Genomic DNA, 27,189 nt, shown 5'->3' with positions numbered 1-27,189 from the left:
TACTTTGCACTGGTTGTATTATGTTTACATATTTCTGATGATTTCTGTATTGTTATTTTATATAAGTACATTGAGCAACTAAAGTCATTGTGTGTGTAAACACACCTGACCAATACAGCTGATTCAGATCCTGCTATCATTTAAGTTTGAAACCATCACACTGATATTCAGAGTCAAAGTCACAACTATCAAATATGACTACCATTCATTATTTGCGACATAAAATCACTCAGGCTTCGGTTTTGTTAGAGAATGGGCGATCTGGTGCAACTGAAACGCGGAAAATCATTTTTGTCCTTTCGCAGCCACCGTAGTGTGATGTCGTCATACCAAGATGGCGCTCCCAGTACGGACAAACTTGAGACATGTCTTCAGATTCATTCATCAACTAAATTCTCCTAAAAGATATATGTGTGCAGCCTCCACGGAAAACAAACCTCCTGCTACGGTAAGACAAACATTTCTTCTTCTCTTGTTTATATTACCGTCGCTTCACAGCTTGAACCCAGCTTTACACTGCAGCTCTCATTCATGTTACTGAGTGTGTATTAAATGAGTGGTGTGTGTGTGTCTAAAGAAGCATAACACTGCATTTCAGCTGTTAACTACCTCCATACACACTGTAACTATGATGCTTTACTAACACACAGCTCCAGTCACTACTGACAACACCGAACATACTCATGAGATAAACTACTACTTCATTCTAATATATTTGAAGTTAGCTTGTTCTTGGTAAACACACACAGCAAAGCGTTATAGAAGTGTCCAACTATGCTGCTGGAACATCACATTTACTACTTTACTGCCTTAAAATGCAAAACAAAGCAGCAACCAGTCACCAGTCCTTATGTTATAATATACAATGCTTTGGCAATACCTTTATGATGAGAAATATAGACATCATTCCATTCATTTAACACAACATTTAATCAAATGCAGTCTACAATTTGCAACATTCTGATTTCGGTCAATTTAAGTCAATAAGAGTACAAATCTGAACATGTATCTTGTACGATCTTGACAGTATGTGATGGTTCAGTATCCTAATCTTGAGTTTAAATGTGTCTTATTAGTAGTTTTTCAGTCCTTGTGTCTCACATTAAAATTGCTTTAGTGTTTTAGTGAGTTGGGATGAGCTCAGATATCAGTACAATCTACATATCACTGATTTTGCCCTCTTTATTACACTACAGTGGATTGTTGGGATGCTGATGGAAGTCAGGCTGTTTTAACTCCCAACACTACATAATGGGAAACATACTGATGCTGCACATAGATTGGCCTACAGGTCATATGACATATTTTATTCATACTGATCATGTTCTTAGCAAAAGGTAAAAACATTACTAAAAGTTGTCTTACTTTTTGTCAGTATTGCTGCTTTAGTTTGGTTTGTAGACACATAATAAGACTTGAAACAGCAGTCTGCAGTCTTAGCGTTTCATGTATAAACACACAGTATTTATATCATGGTGTAAAGGCACAATAAGACTTGGGATCATGATGTGGTGGTGTCTACATCATGATGTCCACTTGGATACATTGTCCACCTTTTGGCTAACAATCAGCACTGAGTAAGCAGTTTATAGTAGGCTGGATATTTGTTCTCCTCATTACTACTGCTGTGAATAACTCAGCTGAGTCCAATGCTTGGTCTTTGGTCAGATCGGTCGGGATAAATATGCAACGTCTGAATAACTGATCATCAGTGGTTGGTCAGTCTCAGTTATTAGTCAAATCTGGCCTCAGAATTGCAGCATTGTGATATAGTTACAGCTGTTCTGGGGAGTCAACATCAGCAGCTGAGTTTAAGACATGACTCATCAGTAGTTCCTCTTAGGCAGGGAGACAAAATTTGTTTAGAACATTTAAAATTTTTAAAAAAATGTGTTTTTTCTAAAATAAAGACTTGTGCTGGTCCTCAGACTTTACTTAAAAAAAAAAATATAAAAAAAAGTATCAAAAACTGTAACAGACAATTGAAATGTGTTCACAATTACGGCCAGATGTTTTGAGCAACTGCATTCAGTTTGACCACAGAAAATGTTTCAGACACATAAAAACTAGAGCTGCAATGAATCGATTAGTCACCAACTATTAAATTAATGGCCAACTATTTTGACTTTATTACACACTTTGAGTCTTTTTTAGGAGGAAAATGTCCAAATTCAATGATTCCAGCATCAAAAGTCATTTATTTAGTCCACTATGATAATAAACTGAATATGTTTGGGTTTTGGGCTGTTGTGGACAAAATAAGACATTTGAGGACATTACCTTGACGTGTTGAGCCATTTTCTGACATTTTCTGGACCAAATAACTAATCGATTAACTGAGAAAATGATCAACAGAATCATCAGCAATGTAAAATAATCATTAGTTGCAGCCCTGCATATAGAGTGACACCTTTTTTTTTTCTCTGGAGTTCAGATGAAAGCAAACATGGTTATGCACCTAATCCTTGGAAGAAAGGCATTCTGGGAAATGGAGGAAATCACAAACTGATGTTGAAGAAGGCAAGGCCAGTTGAAGAAAAATGTAGTTCACCATAAAATCAAATCGCATGCCGCCACAAAATCTGTATTTCCTGTAATACGTAGATTATATTTGAGTTTAGCCACAAAATAATATTCTTATTAAATGTTATGTATGATTTTCTTCAGCTTTATTATTCATGTATGAGTTTAAATGCAGGTTCTTTATTGCTTTGAGCGATACACACATCTTACAGTAAATAGGCGTGTCACAATTATTATAATTATGTTATTGACTTATCGTACAATGACGCAATTATCAACATCATCATGTTTTTATATGGACATATCGTATGATACATGGACATGACCGTGACCTTTTCCCACTCTCCAATCCCACCCCCCACCTCCCGTTGCATTATTATACTATTATATTATCATTATATCAGTGGTATAAAATGATCTTCAAATGACCATAATATTGTTTATCGCGAACAAAAATAGTTATTGTTACAGGTAAATGACCGTCTTTGACTGTAGCAGCTTTCATGTTGACTAAAAGGTGTTTTTAATCTATTTTGCTGCAGTTTCCTTTTCTAGTCGGTCATGTGACATCAGGCTCTCAGTAGCACTCCTCGAGTCTACTTTTTTTTACTTCAGTTGATTCAAGAAAGGCGCCCACCATAACTCAGCGTAGGGTTTCCTATCATTGCACGGCTGCCTTGGAGAAGCAAATGGGGTGTTAAGGCAAACAACGAGTCCCTTGGCACGCGTAAGAATAACCGGTGCATTTCAATATAACAGAGATGCTAATTATTGAGCTGTTCTTGCATTACGGCGCAGTTAAAAAAAACCCTCACCCATCTGCCCAAAGCCCCGTTGCCGCTTGATGTATGAGCTGTAATACAGTATGTGCGTTCACCTCCTTCCCCCCGTCTGTATTTTGTTAAGTCCGAGTCTCTGGAGAGGCCGGAGAGGTGTGCGACCAGAGGGGGGGAGGAAGGGCTGGAAATGGGGGTAGGAGGTGGGGGACCCAAAAAAGCACATCACAGCAGTGCTTCATTACCAGCAATAACATCAGAAATGAAGTGTTGGTTTTCATTTGTTTTAATTTTCTCCAAATGTGGACGACCGGAGCGCAAACACCAACGCGCGCTCACAAAGCCCTGAGGTGTGATGTGCGTCAAACGACAGGCTTTTTTTTTAAAAAGGTTTTTTTATGCACTGGAAAATATGTGTTTTAAAAAAAAAGTCATCGAAACCTTACCGGACTGATACAAAGTTGAAGTGAGACCTTTGTCAGAAATGAAGAAATTTTTGTAAGAGCAGCTTAAATGTTGTGTCTTGTAGTAGAAATATGTAGTTATAGTTGCTTTCACACTAACAAATGTAACCTTCAACATGCGTCTTTGTAGTGCAGGCAGCTATTTTTTGCGTTCCTGGCTGCTGAGATTTGCTCCCATTCAGCCTAAAAAGCACCAGTGAGGTGATAAAGCCTGGCTAACAGTTGCTTCTCTGTCTAAACACATCTTAAACAATGTCATCTAAATTCCAGTTTATTCTTGGTCCTTCTTAGAGTTGCAGTATTGTTTTGCTTTAACTTTGTTTCTGTAATTAATTCTGTTTCCCATTAGAGAGGAAATGATTTGAAGTCATTTATAAAGTGAACATGCCAAACATTGACCAGTTTCAGCTTCTCAGTTGTGAGGATCATTTGCTTTTCTTTGTCATCTTTGTTACATTACGTGTCAATTGAATAGCAGTTAGTTCTGGATCATTAGTTGAATAAAACAAGCAGTTTGATGACATAATCTTGTGGTTGAGGAAATTGTGGTGGGCAGATTTCACTATTTTCAACTATTTGAGAAAGTAGATTAATTAATATTAAATTGCAGCCATATTCCCTGTTTTTTTTATTTAATTAAAACAAGCAAATAAAGAACAATTTAACATTTAGGAAACAATAATAAGGGAATGTTTTTTTTTGTTTACTTGATATCCAGTAATTTTGAGAGTCATTAACTTCTTCTGTTACTGTGTGATTAATTGACTATTTAAACTAAGTAAATATCTAATCACTTTAACTAATCTGACCTAAATAGTGAAGTCAGTTGTTAGTATATGGTTAGAGTTGATGTGTGTGCTCGCTCCATAACCCTTCTCCCACACTCCTGCCTCATGTCAGCTGCAAATACAGTGAGAAACACGTCCAGCCGTCCGTCGCCTGTGGTCCCGTTATTGGCTGATATCAGTCATGTCAGCCCCAGGCTCCAGGAAAGAGGAAGTGACTTCTAATTTGCCTCTCTGTTCTCCTCGGCTCCAAATTCGCTTATGCGGGTGTCAGCTAAAACCATTAGAGCGGCTCCCACACCACATGGGAGATTCCGGCGAGAGCGAAGGAAACATGGCCTCCCCTTTGAGGATGTTCATTAACTGCCCTATTTATTTTCAACTGTCAGAATAGCCCGCTAATTCTCAGCAGTCAGCCTCTTGTGTTATTGGCTGCATCGTAGCCGTTCTCCAGGTCGGGGCCCTCTCATTCAGGCGCTTTGCACATTACCCATTTCTTAAAAAAGATCCCTTATGTCAACATATTCCTTTAAAAAAAATTCATATCGAACATTGTCGAATTACAGGATTGGTTTGTAGCCGTCCACGCTGGTGTCCGGGGAATCGTACTAGTTTTACTCCGCGCCCGATTCAGCGTTTTTTTGCTAAGCGTCTGACAGTTTTAATTAAAACGTAGCAAGTATCTGGTATCATGCCATTGAGCTGCACTCAACAACAGACGCTGCCTGTATGGGAGGAAATGACCGATCTCTGCTGCTGCTGCTGGTGGAGGTTTTCCCTTTTAATGTTACCATAATTACATATTGATAAATTTATGAAGTGTGTGCCAGTTATTTTTTTGCTGTGTTGTGACTTTTGATGATATTATTAGTTCTCCTGTCACTCATTTGTTTCCTGCATGAGAAATAAAATTAAACGTCTCCATCGTCGACACAGAAGGAGAAGGAAGTGGTTTAATGAAACTATTTGAAACCGTGTGGAGGGACCCGCTCCATGGACACAAGCTGATCTGGCACAAATGTGTTTATTTAACGGTGAAAAATAGCTACATATACAGTAAATTAGGCTAGTCTTAGCTTTCCCAGCCGGGCCCAGCTGCTCTACATGTGATTACTGACATATTGTAGGAACATTATTTTGGTTTTTAATAGCCCTACACTTACAGAACCGTTTCAGTATCAGGCCTGGTTAGTAACTAGCTGATTTTAGATGTTTGTCACTCTCAAGGGACGGGGTGTTGGAAATGATTTTCGATTACCCAACAGACATTTGGGTTTTCGTCTGGATCCGGACAGACATTTGAGTTTTAGTCTAGATCCTGATAGACATTTGAGTTTTAGTCTAGATCTTGATAGACACTTGAGTTTTAGTCTAGATCCTGATAGACACTTGAGTTTTAGTCTAGATCCTGATAGACACTTGAGTTTTAGTCTAGATCTTGATAGACATTTGAGTCTTATGTGGATCCAGACAGACATTTGAATTTTACTGTGGATCTGGGTAGACATTTAAGTTTTATGTCTGGATACTGATAGACATTTGAGTTTTAGTCTAGATCCTGATAGACCATTGAGTTTTTGTCTGGATCCGGATAAACATTTGAGTTTTAGTCTAGAACCGGATAGACATTTGAGTTTTAGTCTGGATCCAGACATACATTTAAGTCTTGATTTAGAATTGGACCGACATTTGAGTCTTATGTGGATCCAGACAGACATTTGAATTTTACTCTGGATCTGGGTAGACATTTAAGTTTTAGTCTAGATCTAGACAGACATTTATGAAACCACTTTGTTATCACAGTGGGAATGCCAACAAAGAGAAGTTGGACAAATAAAAGACAGGATCATCTGTAAAAAAGTTGACCCTGGTTCAATTTCAGGCAACATTGATTGGAATGACATTTGTGAATCAAATACAAGCTCACATTTCTTATAGTTCACTTATCAACGTGTACCGTGTAATTCTGTTTAAATAGTGAACTTTCAAGAAGATGGACAGGGCTGCAACCAGTCATGATTTAATTAATCTGCTAATTATTTTCTTTGCTTTCATTTAAGAACTAAATAGAAATAACTAGAAGGAACAAGAGAATAAAAAAATGACTCAAAACAAATAATTAATTATCAAAGTGATTCTGATTAATTTTCTGTCACTGGACTAATTGATTCATTGACTAATCATTGCAGCTCTAATGGAGATTAAAAAAAAAGAAGGTTTCTGCTGTGGTTAACTTCCAGAGTTGTAAAATCCTCTACACAGCACACTGGTAATAAAGGTAATGGTGTCATTACTATTACCTTTATTACCAGTTTGCTGTGTTTTTTGTGTTGCAGCATCTGGAAAGTCTTTAGACTCATAGATCTATCGCTAAAACTGGGCATCCTGGATTATAAAGTCTTGAAAGAAGTCAGAAAACCAGCCTCTTAATCACTTTTAAGTAGTTTCACATTATCTTAAGTTTGTATTTTGTATTAAACTTATTGCATTTGCATAATTACATCAGCAGGTCTTATTATATAATAGTTGATACAGTATCAGTTGTGTGTTTGTGTCGTTTATCGCGTCACATAAACCAGAAAAGTCATTAAACGCTGAGTTTCTAATGAGCCAGATTACAGCTTCCTGTCTTGAGTAGGCGCTGCTCCTCGTGGTTATCTCCCCCCAGGCTGTCTTGAAGTCTGGATCCTTCAGAAGCTGCAGCCTGTTAGGGCCGCGGGCCGGGACTGCCTCCCCTGCCTGGTTATTTTTGGAGCATCGTCGGGCCCTGTCTGCGGGGAGTGCTGTTTTTGAAGGGCCTCCAGTCCCATTAATCAGCCTTGGGACCCCACGGCGCGAGCGGGCCCCGAGCCCTGTCCCGCCACACTGCAGCGTTCTGTTCCTGTACCCCCGCTCTCTGCACAGTGTGAAACTCAGAGGAACCTCATCAATCTCACCTGTCCCACACGTCAACCGCAGATTTAATCAAACGCTCCTTTTGGGCCTTCCCCTTTGCTCCCCCTCCAACACCCTCTCTGGGAGGAAAAAAAGAAAAAAAGGTCCAAGTTTTGACTCAACTCTTTTATTCTTATTTATTTTTCTACTAAGTTGCCTCCTCCATCACTTTCTTTTCTCTTTTTTTCTTTCTTCTGCTTTATCCACCGCTCCATCGCTCAGTTTTTCTTGCCTGCATGTACTTTATTATATTGACGTGTGTGCGTGTTTTCTCTGTGGTCATATGCACTTTGTTTCAAGCTGTGGTGTGTTCCCACATCAGCTAAACACACACACACACATGCTTTAGGGAGAAGAGAGGGTAAGGGGGGGGGGTTAATACTGTAAAGCCCATTTCCTGTTCGATATCTTACTGAAGTGCGGCTCTGTTGGTCGCCTGCGTTAACAGGTCCCAAAGTGAGTGAAAGACAGAGATGAAGTGAGGATACAGAGGAGCTGGGGGGAAGGTGTGTCAAGGTGCATTTCAGCATGATGCCGGTGTTAATGAGGTGCCTGGGGCGCCCGGGACAGAAGACGAACACTGGATCTTGTATGTCCGAAGCCCAGCGGGAGGACCGGTTGGCAACGAGGAGAAAATCCTCCATCAGCAGGTCCATCTCGGCACGGTCTTTGTAAGATCTGGCTCCTCCGCAGCTCACAATGAGCTGATGGTAACTCACAGCGGGGTCAAGCAAGCGGCGATCCCAGAGGCAGATTCGAAACGTGTTGAAATTGGCGTGGTAAAAACGGCGGTGACCGTCGGCCTAGCTCATCAACCCCTCGGTGAGAGAGATGTCAGTGGGCCACTCCGCGGGGCTTGCAGGCTCTGATATGATGTATGAGCCTTGAAAAGCAGCCCAGAGCAGATCTGAGAAGAGGAATGCACAGTTTTGCAAGTCTTAGCTCACCAAAATCACGGCTGTGATTAATAACATGGACTGTTGCGAGGATGTTAGGGGGGCCGCACATGCTGGAAGCCACAACTGCTCAATAATGAGGATGGCCGATATCTGGTCTATTTTTTTATTGCTTTTCTCCTTTCACAGCAACGCTTGTGCAACAACTTGAACAAAGCCATTTCTAGAAGTGACTCCAAGTATTTAAAGTAAAAAAAAAACAAATTTTTCCCCCAGCAGACTGTGAGATTCAGTTACGGGTCAGATGCACAAAAACCATCCATATGCCATCTCCACACATAAACTGGTATTTATTGAAGAACATGCTGTGAGAATGTGTGCACCTTATGCATATACATACCAGGTGCGCACAAGGCGTTCACAAGGTTGAGCTGAGTGTAAAAGTAGAGTGGAAATGGAAAAAGGATACAAGAGAATTGAATAGAATAGCAGTTACACAGCAGCGTATTGAAATGTTATTTTTCCCCATCTGTTCATGGGTTTGTTTCCATTTAAACTTTTATTATTAATCACTCGTAAACTCTGTTTCAGTATTGTACTACAATATACAATAATGGTTTAAAGTTTGGACACACATTCCCATTTACTTGAATGAAAAACTGTGTCCAAACTTTAGACTGGTGCTGTAGTTGGATGATGATGCTCAAGTATAGTATCACTACAGAGGATAGTTTATAGGTGTATGTTTGGTGCATTAATGACACTATGGGTGCTGTAGGTAGTTGCAGTTGTGGGTAATGGCTGAGCTGGCACTGCCACAAGACCTCATTGGTGCTTTTAAGTTGCTCCCCAGTGCTACGATTAGTCTCAGACTAATTTTATAATTCGTCTGACTTTAGGCCGTTTGCCTTTTTTTTGATCTGCCGTCTTGCACTTTTAGCAGTTCCATGATTCGATTCGATCCGCTATAAACACACAACAGCTTGTCTGCCTCCCTTCAGATATCCATCTTTTCATTTAACTGTTCAGTGTGAGCGTGAGTAGTATATTTTGGCCGTACAGAAAGCATGATTAAACATGTAGCGTGATTTAATTAAATGTACAAGATTAATGAAATTGTAGTGTCTGCCCAGCTTAACTGCGGGAGTCGAAACCACCAAGATTTAAAAATGTGATGAAAAGAATGTGTGCGCGCCTGTGTGCTTACAGTCTCGAATCTACACAGGGTTTTTATGCATCTGGCTCCAGGACTATCTGTCATCTTTACACATTCCTCTGCAAGGATGTCATTGGGGTTGTGACTTGCTCTCACTGATAAATCCAACATTTGTCATCCGTATCCCACCATGCAGTTGTTCCAGAGCTCTGGAAGACATTGGAGAGAAAAGGGAAATGTTGTTTCCATGGAACCCTGGAAATGGATCTCTTCTGGAATTCTGGGAAAGCCGGCATTCGTTCCAAGAGAGGGACTGTCTTTCTGTCCTCAAATGAAATGAATCAGCTCCAGTTGACCATTGTTTTCCATTTAATTATGCAGCTTGTGCATAGGATCTAGTCATGATACTGTCGTCTTCTTTTTTTCTTTGCACCAGTGTTGATCCTTTAACGTGAGCTGTCAAATTCTGACGGACAGACACCTTCACAGCTTCACCGATGTTGATGTAGGCAAAGACTACAACACGTGTGGACGTATATGTCTGTGTTTGCACATGACCTCTATCCCTACGGATATTACCGCACACACATATACACACACAGACACAATGAACACATATTCCCGGAAAGGTACTGCAAGTGTGAAAACATGGCCTTTAAGTGTATGTAACCTTCTAGCTGTTGGCGTTTAATGTCACACACACATACACACGGCGCGTAATGCGTTCAGCATCTGGCAGACGTGGATGAAGAAAGCTTTCGTCACTTTAGCTGCGATGTGGTACGACAGCGCCGTTCCTGTCAGTGTAAAATATGAGGAGAGAACAACCAGAGTTTTCTGCGTCTGCTACGTGTCATCAACAGGCCTCCAACGACCGTGAGACAAAAAAGTGAAAGAAAGGAAAGTAAAGAGATAATATGGTATGGTAAATGATGCTGTTACTCATTGATCCACTCTTATGTAACTGTAATTGGACAAGGATCTAGACTAAATTTTTTAGAAAAGCAAAAAAAGGTGAAAAAATGGACTTTTAGCGATGGGTCATGTTGTGGCTCTATGATGTCTTTTTGTTGTGTTCTTAGTTTGTCCACTACTTAATATCTCAACAACTAGATGATGGAATGCCATGAAATTTTATACCGACATTAATCATCCCCAAACGATAAATCCTCCTTACCTGACCTTTATCTGGCTTTTAGTTAAATGTTGTTATAACCACTGAAAGGATTGCCATGAAATTTAGTGCAGACATTAATGTTTCCCATCAGGATGAGTTGTAATAACTTTGGTGAACATTTAATTTGGCGCAATCATCAGGTCAACGTTTTTAATTTGACTAATACTTTGATTTATGATCGAATACCTGCAGAACATTCCCTTTGGCCAAAGCTGTACTTTCTTTTTTGTGCTAATTAGCAAATGTTAGCATGCTAACACACTAAACTTAGATGAAGTACATATTTAAGATAATGGGCCGATTTCCCGGACAGGCACTAAGGCTAGTCCACGACTAGACTTGTTTCTCAATGCATATTTTCATAGAATCTTGTCTTTAGTCTAGTACTAGTCTCACGCTGTGTCTTAGAAACTTGACCAATACTTGCTAAACATCAGCATACCGTCATAGTCAGCATAGTTAGCATGCTAACATTAATATTTAGCTTTAAGCACTGCAAGTACAGCCTCACAGAGCTGCTAGCATGGCTGTAGATAGTCTTACTACTGTGTTTAAGGTTAATTCAACATTTACTCAGGACAGAAAACCCTTCTGCACTTGACTGAAGCGTTCAAGTGTCTAGTCTAGCACCTCTGGCCGCACCCTAATATGTGATGTCACAGCAGGTGTTCATCATTGGCTGTCAAAGGCGAAACACCCGCTGTGACATCACTGACAAGGGTGTGGCCAAAAGCACAACATGCTAGGAATATTTCAACCCACAGAGAGCGCTGTGTCAACAGCTCCCTGCTCTGACATTCAGTTTGAATTACTGGTCTCAACTTTATCTATGTAATGTAGCACTTTAAACACAACGTAGCTGATCCAAAGTGCTGTCCAGCACAGACAGAAAGAAATAAAAGAAAGGAAAACAGTTTTAGTAAAATAAAAAACACAAGTACAATAAAATTGTCCTTGATTTCACGTGTTCCTTTTTGCGTGTATTTATAGCCACGTTTTTTCAGTTATTTGAACCATGTGAGGTACGTTTGATTTATCTTACGAGTAATCTTTAACAAGCCACAAGGTGTCATTTCACCTCCTTAATATGAAATCAAATACTTTACAAGTATTTAAATGTTAAAATGAATTGAGTTGTACAAGTTAATGTAGTCCACGGCAAAGGTATGCGAGATGATAATATTTTATAACTCTTGGCTCTGCAGCACAGTATTCATTACAAACATTAATTGCTTTACAACATTTGCTGTCTCCTCTGTCATCATGCTGTAGCTGATTTACATCTTTGTGTAACCTACTTTCTCTTCCAACGACTATAGAGACAACATGTTTAAAGACACTTTCCCTCCACCAAGAGTAACACAGAGGTGTCTGGCGAAGTAGCGTGACGTGTGATAGCCGCTGATTGCCCAGTGGCTGGTTAGCTGTGGCGTTGACTCACATTTGACACTCGATTGGCTCAAATGACACCATTACCATGTCTGCATGGCTAATGGCTTCCCTTGGGGGCCGGAGCGGAGGGGGAACATGCGTTTGGCGTGTCAGCTCGAGGTGAGAACACACATGAGCCAGACTCAGGGCCCCGTCCGCACCCAAATCAATCCTGACACCTCTTAAGAGGCTCTCAGCATCAATGGCACTCCAGCGCAATTACCCCGTCGGTAATGACATAAGCACCCAGTTCCTTCCTGCCTCTCTCTTGCCGGGCAGCAACCAGCTCCCTCAGGCCAGTAGACGGAGGCTTTGTGGACCGTGCTGGTCTCAGAGCAGTTGTTATTCGATCCCTCAGGGCCGTGAGTGAGAGAGGCTCTGGGCCAAGCTGGTAACAGAGCAGCTGTTACCCGATCTCGGGGGCTGCGCCGAGCCTGTCCCTCAGTCAGATTGAATGTGATGTAGCTCAGCAAGCCGTCGAGATAACGGGCTTCTCGGCAGCGACCGAAGAGGATATCCTCCGAAAGCTTCAGGTTTTAATGACTGGTTACGATAACCTTGAAGGGGTGCAGGCGCGGAATATATGATCGCCAGTCAGATGTCAGGTGATAACAAAGACATCCTGAGAGTTTTGGTGGGGGGAAAGTTTAAAAAACGAGCTTCTCTGTTGAAATGTCCAAGTGCTGCTGTTTACAACCCGTCAACACGTCTCCTATTGAGCTGAAACAAACCCAACCTCATCATAATTGTGCTTCATATTCTTTGAAAGTGATTACAAGGTAGTTACAGTGTGAACCTTGACGTATACATTTGTTGAATCGGAAAATTGGAAAAAACTGTTTCAATGGGTAGTTGATGACTTGTAATACAAGTTTTTTCCCTTTGATAAACACTGCATGTCTTCTACATTGGGTCTTGCATACATTTTTGATTGAAGGCATCACAGACCATTTCTAGAATATAGGCAATGCAGAAAACCTAAGCCGTTTTCAACAATAGCACTGCCTTGTTAACTATACGTGTCGAACCCCATACCTTTTTTTTTTCTTACCAATTCATTCAGTCCCATTTTTAGGCTGTGCTCAAACTTAAAAAAAATAAAGAATGCAGACAGGCCCTGTCCCCACCAAAAACCTGGGTCTTCCACCAAAAACAACACTGGCCCACCTTAACAAGTTCTTAGTACAGAAACAAATGGTGGTGTTGGCCTTGTTTCCCTGGAGGTTGTAGAGCTCCTGGGTTAATCTGAGTGCAAGTAAAGGTTCATATTAGCCCGACCACATATTCCACATACAAAATAATCCCTCACAACCTTCTCACCTACGAGTTGGAGCATCCAGCAAAGCCACAGCTGTGCACCTCTGTGCCGGCATTTGAATATTTGGTCCCCATGGTAGGCGGATGAGTGTGTGTCACCCATGAGCCAAACGCTGGGTCTTTCTCACTTCCCAACACAAACAACAGAGTTCCAGTATGTGTCTCAGTGTGTTTCTGCTCCGCCAACGCTAATGTACTGTGAAAAGGCACTGGTGAGGAAGCCCCGAGTTTGGGTACCAACGCGGTTTCACGTCTCATGACAGGTGCCGCTCTGCTTGCCCTCTAATTGTATCGTGTGGTGCTCGCTGCCACGGGCGGTGGTTAGGACTCTTCTAGCAGGCCCAATTGAAAGCCAAGGTTCAGTGGAGCAGGCCGGTGCCAGAAGAAACGAGGTGGTCAGGCCCGGCCAGGCTCTGCAGAAACAGAAACACTGTGTTTGCCCAAGCATACAAACAAAACCAGTGATCTCCCGTCTTTTCCTTTTAAAAGGAGGGCCCGCTCCTGTCCCAGCTCCAGCTTTGTAAAATAAGGCCCTTGTTTAAATGTTGGTGATACGGTGGGCTGCATGTTGTATGGTACATCTGATATATTTCTGTGGTTCTGCCTCCCTTTGCACCTCCAGTGTCCTTCCTCTGTGGTGGTAACAGCGGCCCTGAAGTTGGCTGGACAGATGTTAAGTGTTATCGTTGGCAAGTGAGGTGATGCATTCTTTGTGCTGGATGTGTTTGGGAGAGAACAGAAGTGCTAGCCATGGAGTTAGCATCTTGGTAATACAAGCATGACCGCTGTTGGCGTCCAACCTGCCAATAGTTTAAGGCTGACACTTTCTGTCTCTGCAGGCTTCTTTCTAGTTGTGACTTTCTCACCTTTTCGCTTTTCTCTCCTACTGATACTGCTCTTCTCTTCTCAGACTGACAGTATATTAGTCTATCAGTGTCTGTGCTGCATTTTTTTGTTATGTTAAAATAAAAACTACCCCTAAATGTATTCCTTTTCTTCTTCTTTAGGAACCTCCAGGAGGTGAGCGTGTATTCTCTGGGATCCAGCCGACCGGGGTGCCCCACCTGGGCAACTACCTGGGCGCTATCGAGAACTGGGTGTCCCTGCAGAACCAGTACCCTTCAGTGCTTTACAGCATCGTGGACCTGCACTCCATTACCCAGTCTCAGGACCCAGCCCAGCTTAGGAACAACATCGTGGACATGGCAGCCAGCCTGCTGGCCTGCGGCATCGACCCAGAGAGAGCGATACTCTTCCAACAGTCTCAAGTGAGCTGGAGAGAAGGGAGGGATAGATGGATGGATGGTGGAAAGTTGGGATTCAGATTTATTTAATGAATATTTTGACTGTTAGTGTTTTCCCATGACTGGGCAGATGCTATGATATATTTAAGATGTCTTTCAAGACTGTTGGAAGACACCAGATTAGTTTTCTTGACAGAAGTAATCTTGTGTAGCCACCATGTTGACATTGTGTTAGTTAAATCCTTCTTAAATGATAAGGATGCTACTCCAAATTATTATTTTGAGGGCTATACATTTTAGGACCCGACCGATACTGTATTTTGAGGTCCGATGGCGATACCGATATTAAGGAGTAAAAAAATTCTGATATTGACATATCACCCGATAATTTTACAGATACATACTTTTTTTTTTGCAATGATCCCATAAAAATTTGACAAAGATATGTAATGAAAGCATGATATTTTACCATTGACAATAAACTTTATTGTATAAAATGACATAAATGAACTGAAAAAGTAAACTTCACTGGGAATTTAATAATTATAAGTAACTATAACTAACTTTAACTAACAAATAACAAAAACACATATAACAAAAAAAAACATGTACTTATATATTAAAGTTGAATTAAGAAAAGGCATCAAATATACAGTAAATATTGCCTATATAATTAAAATGAAAAATCGGTTAACATATACACCGATACTGATAAATCTGTGAAAGATCAATATTGGCTGACCAATATATCGGTCAGGCTCTAACACATTTTTCTCAGGAGGATGTTGCAGTTTTCAACTTGGCATTGGCCGTTGAATGCAGCCCTATGATGCATTCAAGGGTCAATTGTCCTCCTTTGTGCTAAATGGAAATAAAGAATGGTGAGAAGTACCAGAAGACTATTATTCAACTGGGTGAGCTGGATGGAATTTCATTACATCTGGCACAAATGTCCACTTGGATTCAAGCATGAACTGATTAGAATTTGGTGGTTAAAGGTCAAAGGTCACCTTGACCTCACAAAACATGCTTTTTGGCCATAAGTCAAGAATGTATACACTCATCATGATAAAGTTTCACATAAATGTGTAATAGGATAAAATGAGTGATAAAAAGTGATGACTTTTTATGTCCAAGTAGTCTCTAAGTGAAGACAGCATGTTTCTCACTGCAATCATACATGTCAATATAATGATAACTTCAACTTCCAAACACTCAATACATGTATTTAAGTCCTTCAAAATCTTCATATTATATGAGTCTGGACAGAAACTTCAACTTGACTGACGGAGGCGTACAACCTCGGTACAAGAGGTATTTCTAGTTTAAATTCAGCCTCTAGTCTCCTTCCAGGTTTGTCATGGAGACAGTCAGCCGTCTTTGGCAGTTTATTTTACTTCTGTCAGCTCTGTAATGTTTACCTGCTGACATGCTGGCCGGCCCCAAAACGCTTATTTGATCGTTCTTGATTCTTATCTCCCCTTCTCACACACACACACACACACACACACACACACACACACACACACACACACACTCATTGACAGGGAGTACGGAAAGACACACAACCATAAACCACTAATACGTCCTGCTAGGGCCACATGAAGGAATCAAGAGGGTAAATGACAGCTTTAACAATTGCAGCACATCAACAGATTCCAGGCTGAAGGTTTAAATTCACAGTGACGACAAAGAGGGAAATCAGAACAGCTGGTGGTGAGTTTTCTTTTTCTAGGATAGTGACGGAATGCTCTGCAAAGACCCAACTGTACTCTACCTCTGATTGGCTCTGACCCTGATATTCTTACCCTAACCATCTCACTCCTCATGCCTAAACTTAACCAACCTAGCCAATGAAGGCAACAGGTGTGAGCCAATCAGAGGCAGAGTAGGGCGAGACTTAACAGAATATTCCGTCGCCACCCTAGGAAACGAAAATCTGTTCGATACTGTGTGTGTGTGTGTGTATGTGTGTGTGTGTTTTCCTCCCTCACAAGTCTAGAATTTGAAATGTGTGTGAAAGAAAGAGAGTGCAAAATAGTGAAGTCCAGTCCATCTGTATTTCTCTTCCACCCTCTTCCCTACACACACACACACACACACACACACACACACACACACTTATACACACACACAAAAACACACACAGTACTATTTTTATACCTGTTTAGCTTCATGCCACATAACTTGGCAGCGAGGAGACCCTTCTAAACACGCCTGCTCCACATGTAAAAATATGACGGCCGCCCAAAGAAAATACTTGACTTCATTGAAGAAAAAAAAAAAGAAAAAAGAACAGAACGGGTGACGAGCCGGAGTCAGCGGTATCAGAAATGAAGTTAATGAATCAGCAGATCCTACAAACCCCCTGAGCTTTATGAAAGCATTGTGGAGAAAGTATGTTTACTCTAAAGATCCAACTGCTAGCACTTCTCCAAAACCCCCCTCTCTTTATAATGTGAAGGAGTTGTTGCCACGGCTGTATAAGTCAGTATCAGTGTAATGCCCATATGATCCGTGTCATTAGCATATCTGTCTTGGCGGTGCATTCTTGCCACGCAGCATGAATAGAGGCCTTGTTTCTCCCTGAGCTTTTAAATATCCGAGTTTTATTGCACTTCAAAACCATATCCATCCTCTTCTGCGCTGTCATCAACATCTGTGCCATCTCTTGTTTGTCCGCAGTATGTAATGAATACCGGGCCCCCTACATATTAGCCCCGAAATCCCGGGTTTATGTCCCTGCTGTCTGGCCCTTGACGTCACGCTCCCCAGAATGCTTTTCAAGCAACAAGTGAGAAAGAGGATGCCAATATAGCCGATGTCTATAAAGTTTAATTTGCTGAAGCAGAAGGATATTTCCTGCATCCCCCACACGCACGCACACACACACACGCGCACACACGCACGCACACACACACACACACACACACACACACACACACACACACACACACACACACACACACTAGGGGTTAAAGTTAACAGGTACCATGCCTGATTTTAGGCATAGAGCAGTTTAAAATGTATATACTGTAACACTTCATTCAATACATTGTACACATTTTCCCTTGGTCAACTTTTCAGGCTCACACATCTTTTCTTGCTTTAATCCTCGCACACACGCACACACACACACACACACACACAAACACACACACACACACACACACACACACACACACACACACGCATAGTCATGTTTTCATCACTTCAGAGGACATAACATTGACTTACATTCATTTCCTGGACACTTATCCTAACCTTAACCATAACCACCCCATGTCTAATACTTACCCTTACCTTAACCTCAGTTTAAAAACAAAAAACAAAACAAAAAACTTTAACCTTAACTTTAAACCAAGTCCTCACCCCAAAATTAATCACTCAATTTGTTTGTCCCCATAAGTGAGGTGAGTCCACACAACACAACTGTATAAACAGATTTACATCCTGACAATGTGAGGATTACCTGAACCACACACACACACACACACACACACACAAGCATTTTTTTCACATTCAGGACTCAGTGAAAGAGGATAGGTTGAAATTAATTTACCACACCGGATGCACTGGATCACTCCATTACACTACTATTAATATTCATTTATTCTAACACAATGCAAAAACAGTTCTGTTTTGTTAATTTCATTTGAGCTTGATGATGATTAATAGACTTATCACCGATTCACTGGAACACAACTAAAGTCCAACTTAAAGGACAAATGCATGTAAATAAATAATAATAATAAAAATATGGAGAGTTTAAAAAGGTGAAGCTTTAAAATGCGTGCAATACATGCTCACATTCACACACTCACATACACTGTGATTGGCTGTCATTTATGGCTGAGACTCTTGAAAAAGAAAACCCGATCTTGTGAAACCAACCTGGTAAAATAATAATAATTAATTATAAAGATTGATGTCAGAACTTGATGGATAGATTTATAGTTTATTAATGACTACTGGATACATTTGATCTCCCTTAAATAATCAACATCAGTGACTTGCATTAATAATAATGATGATGACTCCAATGAGACCACAGCTGATTTAAAATCCAGGATTGTTTCATTCAAATTTATTAATATGTAGAAATGTTACTTTTTGATAAATCATATTTTTTTTCTATTTCTCCATTGCAAAAGTAAAAGTTGCTCTATTTGCACTTGTGGTTCACACATAGTCTTTTGAAAACAAATCTTAAAAGTGTATTCTCTCTTTGAGATGTATAAAAAAATGAAAACAAAACAAAAGGCAAAGAAAACGATTAAATGAACTCATTTAATATCAGAAATCTGTCTATCTTGGTATTATCCTAATAGTCGGAGGGCAGGTGTGACCCCGTTTAGGAATGAAAGTCAGATTGAGAGATGAACAGACGGGCAGTACACTTGTCTGCCACATGGAGGCGCTAGGTAGTTGCCCTCACCCTGCATCACTGCTGTCCCGTAGCAGAGCTCTCCTCCATTCATCTGTTTGTTTAATCTATCTGCTTAATTTATTTCCTTCCATTCATCTCCAGAGTGCTTCTCTGTAGTCGCAAGAATTTTTTTTATAAGTGGACTCGAGACAGCATGAAGCACACACACAAATAATACACTGCATGTGTGTGTGTGGATTTATAACATCACTATAAAGATGTTTGTTGTATATTAAAATAGGACTGGACCAAAATATGTAAGACCCTCAAATTTAAGTGAATAAATCTACAGGACATGAAGAATTTACTGAATCTTTACAGCCAATTTTTGAGTGTGTCTAAAAGTCTGTGTGATTGACATTGTCCTGTGGTGTCTGCCCACACCTCCCTCTCCCTCTCTCTCTCTCTCTCTCCATCTCTCTCTCTCTCTCTGTCTGTGTCTGTCACCCGTAGGTGTCCGAGCACGCTGAGCTCTCCTGGATCCTGGGCTGTCTGACCAGCATGCCCCGCCTCAGACACCTGCCACAGTGGAAGGTTGGAATTTAAACAAAACAAAAGTGCATTTCTTCTACAATTCAATAGTCAAAACGCACATAAGGAAACACGCAACGCACGAAACTATCCAACATTGAACATAAAATGTTGTTTAGTGAATATTTATGATTTACGCTGACGTGAAGTTGATTCATAAACTGATTCAACATTATTTTAAACATTTTGTGTTATAGGTGTCAAGTTGTCTTATTTTAACAAGCTCCTTTTAAACATTTCAGTGGGTTCATTACAGTAAAATGACACCTTTCACACCAGTTTTATTAAAATACATTAACTCAATATAGATATACTGTGTAATATCTTACGATTTGTTAGTAAACCAATACCCTTACATACTGTATATATTCTCACTCATAATTAGTCTCTACACCAATTTACATTTATAAATTCAGTCATTAATAAATGTTTTATTAATGTTTGAACAGTGTAATCTATTTATTTATGTATAAAAAGGAGAACATTTTATAGAATATGAAGAATACAGAAACATGTTTGAACTATGTTTTATTTTAATTTTTAATTTTGTACATTTGCATATACAAAAATGTCTATCAGCTGCACAAAAATGTAAAAAAAGAAAGATGAGAAAGATGCATTTTATTTCCATTTTAGTTCAAAATTTCGCTGAAAGAAATGTGTATATGGTGTTTTAACAGTCAGATGTAAAAAAAAAATGGGTCAAATCTGACTCTGAACAGTCTGTAAGGGTTAATTGCAATAAACACCAAATAATACAAATGAATTTATACATGGATCATTTAGAAATAATGAATAAAAGCCAGAATATAGAGCGATTGCTAATTTATTGACTATCATGACAAAACAAACTCCACCCAAATAATATTCTGAATCCAGTAATGTGCAATTAGAATTAAGCCCGAACCTCATATCTACTTTTCTCATTGCGGCCAAGTCTTATTTTTTGACTTCTCGTGTCATCAGCTGAAGTTGAATGCTATTTATTTCTGAAGATCATTAAATCAGGACAAGAAGCCCAAGCTTGATTTCTCTGTGCAGTCAAATCACACAACCTTTTTTCTAGTTAATTATATATATTTTTGATTATTATTGATGACACATGCCTATCAAAACTTAGACCTCTTGTCCTCGTACTCCCCTGCCAGTCCAGATGTTGCTTTAATTATCGCCACGTGGCAAATGAAGATCATTCTTTTTTCTCCTCCCTCTAAATTTCCAGCGTTTATCCAACATCTTTATTTCTTTTTATTGTTTTTTTTTTTTTATTCTTCTATTCCACCTGCCAGAGAAAGTCTTACGATCACTGTTATTTTCCCAACCACATGCAGTTTTAATGCTTGTTGAGAGGAGGTGAGAGAGCCAGACGTTCCCCTAATGGGGGGGGGGGGGGGGGGGGGGGTCTCTGTTGTTACATGGAAAACAACCTTTATTGTTTACCCAACAGATGAGTGGATCTCCAACACGGTGGAAAATATCAGGTGAACTCACCCGTGGCCTCCGTTTATCTGAGAATCGATGAGTCGTAAAAGTGAAAACGACTCTTTGATGGGGGGGGGCGAAATAAAAAATAGTTGGCTCGAGTCAGTCTTTAACACGTCCTCTTTTCTTTTTTTCTTTGTTCTTCCTTTTTTTTTCCTCCCACCTTTCCTTCCCTCCATCTTCTCCTCCAGATGAAGAGCAAACAAAAAAACGAAGGCAGCGTTGGGCTCTACACATATCCAGTCCTCCAGGCTGCTGATATTCTCCTCTACAAGTGAGAACTGCATGCAAGTAGGGTGTGTGTGTGTGTGTGTGTGTGTGTGTGTGTGTGTGTGTGTGTGTGTGTGTGTGTGTGTGTGTGTGTGTGTGTGTGTGTGTGTGTTTGTGTGTTTGTGTGTTTGTGTGTTTGTGTGTGTGCACGTTGCTCCGATGTCATCATATTGTGCTTTGTTGTTTTACTACGTGTTAAAGACTGATCACAAAATTCTAAACCCGAGGCCTATTAAAATGTTTTTATCCTATCATTTATATGTGCTGTATTAAATAAGAAGAATAAATTCAGTACATCTTTAGAGAGGAGGGTTTTATGTTCCATACAGACATTTGCGACCATCGTGTGTCCAAAAGCAGATTTCTGTTTGCGTTCGAAAGCCAAATCAAGTGTAGTGAGATGCTGCTGCAAATGATTATAAATGATGATATAAACTATATTAGAGTGCAGTCTGCACTGATAAAAAAAAAATAAGGTACCCATTTGATTTGATTTGAGTTTTAAACATCAAGTCCTTTTTTTTAGTAGAAGTAAAGCACATCATCTGAGAGCAAAGACAGCATAATCAATGATTATCATTTCTTAAATAAAACCTAACTTTCAAGTAGCAGATATGCTGTTTCATACTGTAAATGACAATTTAGTATCTTGGGTAAAGCTTGATTTGCTGGCACTGTGGGACTCCTGACTGTTTGGAGTCACAATACAAGTATTAACTTTTTATTTTTGTTTGGTTTTTTTTTGGGCATTTTTGCCTTTATTAGACAGTAGATGTCATAGAGGCGAGAGAGAGAGAGAGAGAGAGAGAGAGAGAGAGAGAGAGAGAGAGAGAGAGAGAGAGAGAGAGAGAGAGAGAGAGAGAGAGAGAGAGAGAGAGAGAGAGAGAGAGAGAGAGAGAGAGAGAGAGAGAGAGAGAGAGAGAGAGAACCTGCAGCAAAGGTCAAACCAGGGAAGCTGCCATTATGTGCTTAACCACTTTCTGCTACCGAGGCGCCAGTTATAACTATTATTAAAGGGACATTCACCCTAATTAGAAAACTGATATGTCAAAATATGGGAAAATAAAACCTTGTTATATTGTGTATCTATGTTGTAGTTACTACTACCAATGTATGATTGTATAGAAGTTGTGTGAATCAGCCCTTTAGCTTATTAATTATCCTTCTGACATGTTAAATTGAAGTCTTGTGTCAGATTGATGTCAAGTGAAACTCTGCTGTTGCTGTTGGGTGAATGATTGTTACTTTAGTGTTTCCAATGTGAAAATGAATACTTGTATTTCTGAACAAATGTATAAGATTGTTCCTGTGCAGCCCTGCTGTTTCTAGTTGAATCATCAAATAGCCAAAAGCTTATTTCCTTTGAGAAAAGGGGAAAAATCACATCTCTAATGTTCTCTGGGTTTTATTCAAAAAAAAAGAAATGAATGGATTGCTTCCTCCCTAGTGACGGTTACAAAGTTGATAAACCAACACTGAAGACGCCTCCAGTTTGAGTTCACATCTTGTTATGTATTTGACTTCCTCTGCTATCACTGTGTGCGAGTTGTGTAAGAAGCTCATGTTGTGTTCTGGATCGTCTCTCAGGTCCACACACGTCCCCGTGGGAGAGGATCAGGTCCAGCATTTGGAGCTGGCTCAGGACCTCGCGCGCATCTTCAACAACCGCTACGGAGACCTGTTCCCCGAACCCAGAGCCCTGATGAGTAAGAACACACGTACAAGCGTGACCGCACACACACATACACACACACACACACACACACACACACATTACAACAACTGATATAGACTTTCTAAAGGCTGAAGAAGTCAGATAACGTCTGTTTTCCATTTTTTAGTTTTATGCAGTTAATTTTTTATTGACAGAGTGAAAAAAACCCTCTGAAACAACATTAAGAGCATCATGGGACATTTAACTCACTATTGAAATACACACTGATGAAATACTTTTAGTGTCGACATCTGTTTGACCGAGAAATCATCCTTTGCACCTAGTGGTGGAAGAATTATTCAGAGCTTTTACTAAAGTAAAAAAAAAAGTGCAGTATTATGAGTGATGTAGTATGCAGTATTACAGTAAAAGTACTAATACTGCAATATCAAAATACAGTGTTTCATGAAAAATCCTACTTACTACAAGTAAAAACAAGTATTTATACCAACATGTAGTATGCAGTATTACAGTAAAAGTACTGCAGTATTATGAGCGATGTAGTATGCAGTATTACAGTAAAAGTACTGCAGTATTATGAGTGATGTAGTATGCAGTATTACAGTAAAAGTACTGCAGTATTATGAGTGATGTAGTATGCAGTATTATAGTAAAAGTACTGCAGTATTATGAGCGATGTAGTATGCAGTATTACAGTAAAAGTACTGCAGTATTACAGTAAAAGTACTGCAGTATTATGAGCGATGTAGTATGCAGTATTATAGTAAAAGTACTGCAGTATTATGAGCGATGTAGTATGCAGTATTACAGTAAAAGTACTGCAGTATTACAGTAAAAGTACTGCAGTATTATGAGCGATGTAGTATGCAGTATTACAGTAAAAGTACTGCAGTATTATGAGCGATGTAGTATGCAGTATTATAGTAAAAGTACTGCAGTATTATGAGCGATGTAGTATGCAGTATTATAGTAAAAGTACTGCAGTATTATGAGCGATGTAGTATGCAGTATTACAGTAAAAGTACTGCAGTATTACAGTAAAAGTACTGCAGTATTATGAGCGATGTAGTATGCAGTATTATAGTAAAAGTACTGCAGTATTATGAGCGATGTAGTATGCAGTATTACAGTAAAAGTACTGCAGTATTACAGTAAAAGTACTGCAGTATTATGAGCGATGTAGTATGCAGTATTACAGTAAAAGTACTGCAGTATTATGAGCGATGTAGTATTACAGTAAAAGTACTGCAGTATTATGAGTGATGTAGTATGCAGTATTACAGTAAAAGTACTGCAGTATTATGAGCGATGTAGTATGCAGTATTACAGTAAAAGTACTGCAGTATTATGAGTGATGTAGTATGCAGTATTACAGTAAAAGTACTGCAGTATTATGAGTGATGTAGTATGCAGTATTACAGTAAAAGTACTGCAGTATTATGAGCGATGTAGTATGCAGTATTACAGTAAAAGTACTGCAGTATTATGAGTGATGTAGTATTTTCTAGATTGTTGCTGTTACTCTTGTTTTGCTGCAATCAAGAAAAATGTAACTTGACTTTCAGAAACTAGCAGAAAGATGGTCATTTGCATGGGAAACAGGATGAAAATGTTCTTACTATTTGATGTGAAGTGTTTTTGCAGTGCAGATGACATCACATCTTGTTACTGTGTTGCATTCTCACTGATTTTTAAAAATGTTGTTTTTATTGTTTTTGTGTATAAAATCTTCTCCCTGCCTTTCCTACTCAGTATTGTTCCTCAACAGCAGCTTTAGAAAGAATCTGATTTGGAGGGGAATGACATCACTTTTCATTATTTCTACTATCAAACTCTACTTTTAATTTGTCATAATGATGAGGCGGCATCATTAAAAATAAAGCAAGCAACCAGTGTTATTCAGGGTTCATTTTTAATCAAATTCTGGGAACACGTCTTTCCTATCTTTTACTAAATTATCTTCACAAATAATTTGACAGTGTTGACCTCAGAGGACGAGATGCTACATGCTGTCATGATGATTAATAAATGATAAATGATTACCACTTGTAGCTTTCTCTCTCTGCTCGGTGCTCTTTTTTTTGGCCCTTTTAATTATTGTTATCTGTTAGTAATTATTGTTATTGTATTGTTTCCTGTTTGACTGAGTTTATTATGTTTTGACTGCAGCTTTTTCTGCCTTCCATGTTGGCCAGATCTCCCTCCGACCTCAGTAAATGCAGGTTAAATTAAAAGACGTATATTAAGACTGCGTGTCTGTCACACTTGAGGGGAAATCAAGAAGAGAAATGAAAGTGCAACGAAGCGTCTGTGAGACTATCTTATTTTCTAATGATTACTCCGTGCTGTCCGAGATTACTCAGTTTAGTTTTTACACACACACACATGGTCGACATGTTCAGAGATCCCGCCGACCCCCCAGTCTCATCCTCCTTGATTATCAGTATCATAAAAGCACAAGACAGAGTCAGTCATGTGTGCCGCGCAGCTTTGATTAAAGAAATATTTTCGCCCTCTTGTATCAGAATAATAGAGTGATAATAGATTTTGGGGGGATGCCCTCGAGATGACTTCAGGGATGAGTTTATATCTTGTGTGTGTGTGTGTATGTGTGTGTTGCCAAGGAGGTCAGCAGCATTTGGCTCAGCCCGGTGGATCCTATCCTCATGTCTTGTCTCGTCTTAGGCGAAGCAGAGTTGACCGTTCACCACCTTCTCTTTGAAGCCAAATCAAACCCTTCCTGTCGGTTTTAATAGAAGTGTGTTTTTTTTGCAACGCATTCACAAAGGAGGAGTTTTTGCCCAGGGTTTTGCCTCGTAGGCTACCTTCAAGCTGCTTATACTGTATTGGAGGTGCACACAGCTTGAAAGTGAAGATTTTCCCGACACTAGTCCCAGCTCTGCATGCTCTATTCTGTTGTATCACATTTTATTTCAAATTTAAGGTTCCTAAAAGGGATGCTAAAATTGATCAGCAATTAAATAAAAATATAAATAATGGATGATTTTTTCAAGAAGATGCAAATACCACAGAATTAGAAAATGTGATTTTTAAGTAGTTTTTTTTAAATGATATTCTTTTACTCTGAAACCAAACCTGCTTCCTTCTCTTTCACTCTGTGACCATTTACAGCAGTTTTGTAAGTTTAGTTTGAAACTGATTAATGGTATTGTAATACAAATGTGTCAAAGTCTTCAAATCCTCATACTGAAATAAATACATCATCTCTGTCTCCTTTCCTTCCGCAGGCTCTACACGAAAGGTCAAATCCCTCCGCGACCCCTCCGCCAAAATGTCCAAGTCCGACCCCAACGCCATGGCGACCGTCACCATCACAGACTCTCCTGACGACATCGCCCTCAAGATCCGCCGCGCCGTCACCGACTTCACCTCCGAGGTCACCTTCGACCCGGAGACGAGGCCCGGTGTGTCCAACCTGGTTACCCTCCACGCCGCCATGGCAACCATCAGCGTAGAGGATGCTGTGTCCCAGGCCAAAGGGTTGGATACAGGAGTGTATAAGAAGCTGGTGACAGAGGCGGTGATCCAGAGGCTTACGCCCATCAGAGAGGAGATAGAGAGGCTGAGGGCGGACCGGACTCACCTGGAGGGGCTGCTGGCCCGCGGGACACAAAGGGCTCGGGAACTGGCTGCGCCCGTGCTCAGAGAGGTCAGACAGAGAGTTGGATTCTGCTGAAAAGAAGCTCTGTGGACATCAACTTCTATTAATGACTGTTTACATCTATTCTAGGATGTAACTGATTATAATAAAAAAAGTTGAGACATCGTGGAAAAAACCCAAATGAAAAGAGAACCGAAGAAAGTCAGCCTTTGTTTTTACATATGTATATTTATCTTTTTCAAACTTGTTTTCAACATTTCATGGCTCTTGTAGGTGCCTTTGACTTCAGGTTGACATCTCAGAATGCTGCAACACCGCTAAAAAGAAGTCAGCAAGGCAAGAAACAGAAGCAGATGTTTAAACCTCTGCTTTGATTGTATTTATTTAAATGGAGAAAAAAAGGTAAAATAATAACGTAAACTGTTCATCCCAGTTCACAGAATCCCTCTGTGCTTCCACTTCAACATATCTCACTCA

At 39.9% G+C, this 27,189-nt stretch overlaps 1 protein-coding gene across 1 annotated transcript; it reads left to right on the top strand.

Annotated features, from left to right (window-relative positions):
- The first annotated feature begins 334 nt into the window (after window positions 1–334).
- Window positions 335–27,189, top strand: wars2 (tryptophanyl tRNA synthetase 2, mitochondrial). Its single transcript, XM_062431944.1, has 6 exons — window positions 335–448; window positions 14,467–14,727; window positions 19,586–19,666; window positions 21,337–21,419; window positions 23,003–23,121; window positions 26,339–27,189. The coding sequence occupies exons 1-6, from the start codon at window positions 335–337 to the stop codon at window positions 26,785–26,787; spliced, it is 1,107 nt and encodes a 368-aa protein (XP_062287928.1). The 3' UTR covers window positions 26,788–27,189.

Source organism: Scomber scombrus, chromosome 13, assembly GCF_963691925.1.
Source record: "Scomber scombrus chromosome 13, fScoSco1.1, whole genome shotgun sequence".
Taxonomy (NCBI): domain Eukaryota; kingdom Metazoa; phylum Chordata; class Actinopteri; order Scombriformes; family Scombridae; genus Scomber; species Scomber scombrus.
The sequence above is the reverse complement of the archived record's forward strand: the minus strand, read 5'-3'. Positions and strand labels throughout refer to the sequence as shown.